The sequence below is a fragment of the Cebus imitator genome, unplaced genomic scaffold (assembly GCF_001604975.1).
Source record: "Cebus imitator isolate Cc_AM_T3 unplaced genomic scaffold, Cebus_imitator-1.0 Scaffold159, whole genome shotgun sequence".
Lineage (NCBI taxonomy): Eukaryota > Metazoa > Chordata > Mammalia > Primates > Cebidae > Cebus > Cebus imitator.
In genome coordinates, this window is record NW_016107474.1 from 2,549,547 (window position 1) to 2,557,153 (window position 7,607).

At 48.6% G+C, this 7,607-nt stretch overlaps 1 protein-coding gene across 1 annotated transcript in view; it reads left to right on the plus strand.

Annotated features, from left to right (window-relative positions):
* CRISPLD2 (cysteine rich secretory protein LCCL domain containing 2) overlaps positions 1–7,359 on the plus strand; it is an 84,378-nt gene extending 77,019 nt beyond the window's left edge. The window contains exon 15 of the mRNA XM_017543636.2: positions 6,410–7,359. Coding sequence (XP_017399125.1) covers positions 6,410–6,464 — 55 coding nt within the window. The 3' untranslated portion in view covers positions 6,465–7,359. The remainder of the gene's footprint in view (positions 1–6,409) is intronic.
* The last annotated feature ends 248 nt before the right edge of the window (positions 7,360–7,607 follow it).

Below are 7,607 nucleotides of genomic sequence, written 5' to 3' on the forward strand. Positions count from 1 at the left end.
TCTTTCTGTCGCCCAGGCTGGAGTGCAGTGGCATGATCTCGGCTCACTGCAACCTCCGCCTGCTGAGTTCAAGCAGTTCTCCTGCCTCAGCCTCCTAAGTAGCTGGGACTACAGGCGCATGCCACCATGCCCGGCTAATTTTTTTGTATTTTTAGTAGAGACTGTGTTAGCCAGAATGGTCTCAATGTCCTGACCTCATGATCCTCCTGCCTTAGCCTCTCAAAGTGCTGAGATTACAGGCGTGAGTTACCATACCCTGGCTAGAAATTACACTTTTTAAAAGCCAGAGGACTAAGCAGTCAGGGGTTCCTCTGCTGTCCTTTTAACACTGGGTTCAGGACTCCCCGGGGCAGCTTCCCTGTTTGCTCCCGGAACCAGAGCCGGCCGTCCGCTCTCCTTAACCCCGTCTGTGTCCAGTGATGCCAAAGTCAAGCTCTCCCTCTCCAGGTCACATTCAAGGCAACCAAGGGGAATGCAGCCCAGCGAGCCTGACCCTGGCTGCCCCCGTGTTTCCGGAGAGCTCTTTAGAGAGTCCCTGGATTGTTCCTGCCTCTTCACTCTGGCCTTTAAATGGGTTTTCTAGGCCAGGCATGGTACCTCATGTCTGTAATCCCAGCACATTGGGAGGCTGAGGTGGGAGAATCACATGAGGCTGGGAGTTCAAGACCAGCTTGGCCAACAGGGCAAAGAAACCCTGTATCTACTAAAAATACAAAACAAAACAAAAAAGTTAGCCAGGACTGGTGGCGCATACCTGTGGTCCCAGCTACTCAGGAGGCTGAGGCAGGAGAATTGCTTGAGCTCAGGAGGTGGAGGCTGCAGAGTGGAGATCGCACCACTGCAGTCCAGCCTGGGCGACAGAGCGAAACTCTGTGCCCTGCCTGAGGGATTTTGAATACTCTTTATAAAAGTTGTTTACTGCTCTTTATGAAAGTTGTTTGACACACTTTATAAAAAGTGCAATACTTTTTATGAAAATTACCCAGAAATACTGCAGCAATTTATACTGCTTTCAGGCATGTGTGGGAGTTACAAGCTAATCCAAAAAGAGAATCAGAGGGCAAGATTTGGAAAAGAAGGGCGGGAGGGGTATTTTATAATTATCAAGCCACACTTGGTCTTCATCTGACACTTAAAACTATCGACTTCCCCAGCATACCTGGAGCTTAATAACTGCTTGAGGTTGGCCGGGCGCGGTGGCTCATGCCTGTAATCCCAGCACTTTGGTAGGCCGAGGTGGGCGGATCATCTGACGTCAGGAGTTTGAAACCAGCCTGACCAACCTGGAGAAACCCCATCTCTACTAAAAATACAAAATTAGCCAGGCATAATGGCGCACGCCTGTAATCCCAGCTACTCGGGAGGCTGAGGCAAGAGAGTCACTTGAACCTGGAAGGCAGAGGTCGTGGTGAGCCGAAATCACGCCATTGCACTCCAGCTGGGTAACAAGAGCAAAACTCCATATCAAAAAAAAAAAAAAAAACCCGCTCAAGGCGTGAACAACTGGGGACCCACCTGAACAGGGGGAATTTTTCTTGGCAGCCCAAACCCGTGGCGATTCTTACCTGTGGCAGTGGATGGCGCCAATATTTGACAGTGCCAGTTGTTGCCCAGTGGCACCCTGGGCTGGTGTCAGCATACTCTTTGATATGTTAGGAAATACCTTCCCCGCTTGGCGGCACCGGCTCTTACTTCCAAGGCGGGCAGGTTGTTTAAAGGGGGTGCGTTGACACCCAGGTTGTCCAGGCAAGACCTTGGGCTGGCAGTGTCCACATCTGGACAGCAGCCTGAATGGCTCCCTCGTCCCTGGATTGTTCAGGCCCTGAGAACATGAGAACCACTGCGCCATCCGTAGACTCTCCAGACCCATAGTGAGTCAAGAGGGTCACAGACCCCTGGCAATCTTCCCCACGTGGCTGGCCCCCATGCAGAATAACCAAGTACCTTGTGGTCCTGGTTGGTCCTCCCAGGATATTGATTTGGGCAAAGCATCCAGTGAAATCTTACATGCCCCAAGTCCCGAGGAGGGCCCTGGGATCTGAGCTTTCCAGAAACCAGCAGGGCTGCCAGGGTCACCCCCGCCTCTGGGTGGTTACTCTGTCTCCTCCTCCTGGTCCAGAGCCTCCTGCGGCCGAGCGTTCTGCCCAAACCTTGGCTCTTGGCGTTTCTTCACAGCTCCGTCTCTCCGAGTGCTCCCATCTGATACGTGTTTCAAAAGTTCAATCCCAGGGTAGCCAAAAGCATGAAGCTGCCACAGAGAAAGGCTGAAAAACAACCAGACATTCCAAGCAGGCTGCTCTCGGGAGATTGCAGATCTGACCCAGCAGTCTGAGAGGGCCGGGGTCACCTGGCAAGCCTGGCAGTTTCCAGTCTGAGGGTTCTCTCTTTTTTTTTTTTTTTTTTTTTTTGAGATGGAGTCTCGCTCTGTTGTCCTGGCTGGAGTGCAGTGGCATGGTCTTGGTTCACTGCAATCTCCGCCTCCCAGGTTCAAGTGATTCTCCTGCCTCAGTCTCCCAAGTAGCTGGGACTACAGGTGTGTGCCACCACACTCGGCTAATTTTTTGTATTTTTAGTAGAGACAGCGTTTCACCATGTTGGCCAGGCTGGTCTCGAACTCCTGACCTCGTGCTCCACCCGCCTCGGCCTCCCAAAGTGCTGGAATTACAGGCGTGAGCCACTGCGCCCGGCCTGGGGACTCTCTTTGTTTGGAGTGGGGCTCCTAAAGGAAATGCTGCCTGTAAATCATAAGTAGGCTGTAAATCTTACGCTCAGACACCTTCATCATGAGCAAAAGCCAAACTAAAATGATATCTGGATGCCACTCCTTACCTTCCATTGGTCAAGAACCAAAAGCGACACATCACAAGTGCTGAGTCGGGGGTAGTGGGCATCACACAGCCCTGTTGTCATTGTCTCGGGAGCCGGCTGGTGTTATGTTTATGCAGGCCAGGTTGGCAGCTGTCACCATGCAAATGCATGTCCTTTGGTCTGGCAATTCCACTCTTAGGAGCTCACTCTCAGATGCTCTCACACAAATGCAGAAAGTCCCATGGACAACGATGACATTGTTAGCAAAGGTAAAAAATTAGAAAACACGGGCTCAGTGGCTCATGCCTGTAATCCATTCTGGGAGGCTGAGACGGAAGGATTGCTTGAGCCCAGGAATTCAAGACCACCCTGGGCAGCAACATGGTGAAATCGCATCTCTAAAAAATATAAAAATTAGAAACAGATTTATATATATATATATAAATTAACCCAGCATGGTGGTATGCACCTGTGGTTCTAGCTACTCAGGAGACTGAGGTGGGAGGATCACTTGAGCCCAGGAGGTTGAGGCTGCAGTGAGTTGTGATGGCATCACTATACTAAAAAAAAAAAAAAATTAGAACTAAATGTCCACCAATAGGGGCCCAGTTAAATATAATACGTTGCTACAGTGGAATGCTATGCAGCTGATAAAATGAATGAGCTATTTCTGTATGGAAAAGCAGCAAATCCCAAGATACATTATTAAGCTAAAAAAGCAAAGTGCAGAGTGATATGTCTTTAGTAGTACGTACATAATATTTCTGTGAAAAAATGGGTGAGGGAAAAAAATATAGTAATTGTTTGCATCTGTACAAAATGGCTTTGGGGAGGAGAACTTGGTGCAGAAAGACAGACTTGAGAGGGCGAGTGTTTTTTGCCTTTAAAATCTAGAATAATATGCAAGAATAGTGTCTTTTAAATTAAAAGGCGCAGCTATGATCAGTCTTCGTTTTTGTTTTTTTTCCTTTTAACCAAACTGCCTTCGGCAAATGGACATTAGATCAGTCTTTTCCACTGAATTCTGGTGTGGAAGGAACACTCCTGTCTGCAGTTTTTTTTTGACACGATGTCTCACTGTGTTGCCCAGGCTGGGGTGCAATGGCACGATCTTGGCTAATTGCAGTCTCTACCTCCTGGGTTCAAATGATTCTCCTGCCTCAGCCTCCCAAGTAACTGGGATTAAAGGAAGCTGCCACCACACCCGGCTAATTTTTTTTTGTATTTTTAGTAGAGACGGGGTTTCACCATGTTAACCAGGCTGATCTTGAACTCCTGACCTCAAGTGATCTCCTCACCTCGGCCTCTCAAAGTGCTGGGATTACAGGGGTGAGCCACCGCGCCCGGCTCTGGTTGCACTTTGTGAATAGCACTTTGGGGTCTAGAAGGCACCATGCTGCCTTTTAGAACAGAAGTCCTACAAATGTGAGTTTGCAAGATCTAACTGGCTTTTCTTAGCAATTTGTGTATCAGGCAACATCCCGTCTACAGAATAGAAAGGTGCTCCCATGAGTCAGCAAAAGGCTACAGAGAGTAGAAACGGGGAAATTCCGACGTGTCGCCTCGGTTACTCTCCTTGTAGGATGAGAGCGTGGGGAGCACACTACCCTGCCGGCTCACAGGGACTGCGGCCCTTTTGATTGGTTGTTGCTGCTGTACATCTCCTATTTTTTGGAAAACTGGCTCGTTTCTTCTTTTTTGCGACAATGTCTCACTCTGTCGCCCAGGCTGGAGTGCAGTGGTGTGATCTCGGCCACCTTCTAGGTTCAAGCAATTCTCCTGCCTCAGCCTCCTAAGTAGCTGGGATTACAGGCACCTGCTACCACGCCCAGCAGGAGAGTCACTGGAACCTGGGAGGCAGGGGTTGCTGTGAGCTCACACTGTTGTACTCTAGCCTGGGTGACAGAGTGAGACTCTGTCTCAACAAAAAAAAAAAAAAAAAAAAAAAAAAGACAACATGATTGGAAGTCCAGAAATAAACCATCACACTTCTAGTCCATTGATTTCTATGAGTGCCAAGACCATTCAGTGGACAAATAATAGTTTCTCAACAAATAGTGCAAAGGCAATTAGATGTTTACATGTAAAACTGTGATGTTAGATCTTTGCCTCATACCATATATAAAAAATTAACTCAAATTGATCAAAGGCTAAAATATAAGAGCTAAAAATTACAGAAGTCTTAGAAGAAAACAAGTATAAATCCTTCATGACCTTGAGTTAAGCAAGGTTTGTTAAATATGATGCCAAAAGCACAATCTAGAAATGAAAACAAATTGATAAATTGAATTCTATCAAAGTTTAAAACTTTTGGACTTTAAAGACACCATTAGGCAACACCCGTAATCTCAGCACTTTAGGAGGCTGAGGCAGGAGGATCACTTGGGCCCAGAAGTTTGAGACCAGCCTGGGCAACATTGTGTATAGACTCCATTGGAACAAAAAATAAATCAATCAGCCATGGTGACATGTTACTCAGGAGGCTGAGGAGGGAGGATCGCTTGAGCCCAGGAGGTTAAGGCCGATGTGAGCCATGATTGTGTCACTGCACTCAGGCCTGGGTGACAGAGAGACCTTGTGTCTAAAATCGTTTTTAAAAATTATCTAACACTGGTTTGTGGAGGTGACTGCATAACCCTATAAAATCTCTAAAAACCATTAAATTGTACACTTAAAAAAGATGAATTTCCATGCTGTGTCCTAGTTAATAAAGCTGGTTTGGTTTTTTGCTGTTGTTGTTTTGGAAACAGAGCCTCACTCTCTTGTCCAGGTAGGAGTGCAGTGGCAAGATCTTGGCTCACTGCAAACTCCACGTCCCGGGTTCAAGTGATTCTCTTACCTCAGCCTGCAAGTATAGCTGGAATTAGAGATGTGCACCATCATACCTGGTTAATTTTTTGGAGAGACAGGGTTTTGCCATGTTGACCAGGCTGCTCTCAAACTCCAGATCTCAAATGATCCACCTGCCTTGGCCTCCCAAAGTTGGAATTACAGGCATGAGCCACCACACCTGACCAATAAAGTTTTTTTTTTAAATCCATTTGGTTATCTGGAGGATTTAACTCCTCTGTGAGAGGGCAGTTTTCAGTGGCTGCGGGACCCTGGTAAGTGACTTGATTTCCTGGTGTCTCCGTTTCCTCCCCTGTGAAGGAGGAATAACACCTCGCTCAGGAGAAGGCGAGAGGCAGTGAAGGCAGCCGGCTTATGCAGTAATGCTGACATAGCAGCTGCTAATCTGCCCCAGACGCCCCTGTTCGGGTCAACAGGTGGTAGTGAAGCCAGGCAGAGGTCTGGGAGGGTGAGTCCAGTCCAGACAGACCGGGGCCAGCAAATCCCTGAGTTAAAAGGAAATGACCTAGAATCAGACAGATGCTCTGACCTAGAATCAGACGGTTGCTCGTTTGCAAAGAAAATGGGATTTGCCAGCTGTTCTCAGCTCAAGGCATGCTTTGTTTCTGGCGGCTTCGGGACAGTGTCCCTTGGCCATGGCTCCTCCACTGTGGGAGTGAGCAGGGGGCACCCCCGTCTCCCTGCCCAGCCAGAGTCCCTGCAGGAGGCCCTCCGGATCTCTCATTAATGGGCTGTCTTTCTTCTTTGTCAGCCTGAAGACTCCTCGAAATGAAAAGGCCTTCCGGATCTTTGCTGTGAGGCAGTGAATTTCCAGCACGGGAGAAGGGGCATCTTCAAGAGGGCTTTGGGGTTTTGCTTTTACTTTTATTTTGTCATTGCGGGGAGGGGTATATGGAGAGTCAGGAAAGTCCCTTTGACTGGTGTTCAGTGTCCATCACTCTGTGGCCTTTTGGTGAGGTGACAGCTCATCCCCACACTGAAGCAGCAGCATCCCGGGGTGCTCAGCCAGAGCCCTGGTGCCCAATCCTGCTGGGGCCCTGGGGTCTCCATCTGGGTGCCCTCCCTCCTTTAGACACCTGACCTGTCTCTTAAAGGGGACAGTTGCCAAAATATTACTTGCTATGTGTTCTTCCGTTGGTGGGGAAAGTTGATTTCAACCCCCTCCATCCCTCGCAAAGAGAGCAAACCTTCTGAGCTCACAACTGTGAAGCATTCATGGTGTCAAAAGAGGCCTTTCAAGGAAGTGCCGGTGAGTTTCAGGAATGAAGTAGAAGGTAGTTATTTAAAAATAAAAAACACAGTCCGTCCCTACTAACAGAGGAAAATGATTTTAATGTTTGCTGGTCAGACAGACAAATGGGCCGGAACAAGAGGACTGGGGGTGTGAGAGACCCCGGCTCCGCCCTGGCACGTGTCCTTGCTGGTGACCTGCCGTGGGTCCCGTTCAGTGGCCGCATGCAGGCCGGCTCTATACACAGCAGTGCTGGTTTCTGTAGAGTTCAGCAGTAACTTCAAGTGATATATCTTGTCTTTGTCAGGCCCCTTGTCTTTGTGGCCCCCCTGTTTCTGCCGTGACCTTTGGTCCCATTGAGGACTAAAAATTAGGAAATTAGGACCCTTTCTTTCTTTTTTTTTTTCTAGGCATAGTGTCGCTCATGTTGCCCACGCTGGAGTGCAATGGCATGATCTTGGCTCACTGCAACCTCTGCCTCCCGGGGTCAAGCGATTCTCCTGCCTCAGCCTCCTGAGTAGCTGAGATTACAGGCATGCACCACCATGCCTAGCTAATTTTTTGTATTTTTAGTAGAGATGGGGTTTCTCCTTGTTGGTCAGGGTGGTCTTGAACTCCCGACGTCAGGTGATCCGCCCATCTCAGCCTCCCAAAGTGTTGGGATTACAGGCATGAGCCGCCGCACCCAGCCAGGACCCTTTCTTTACACCCTACCCAT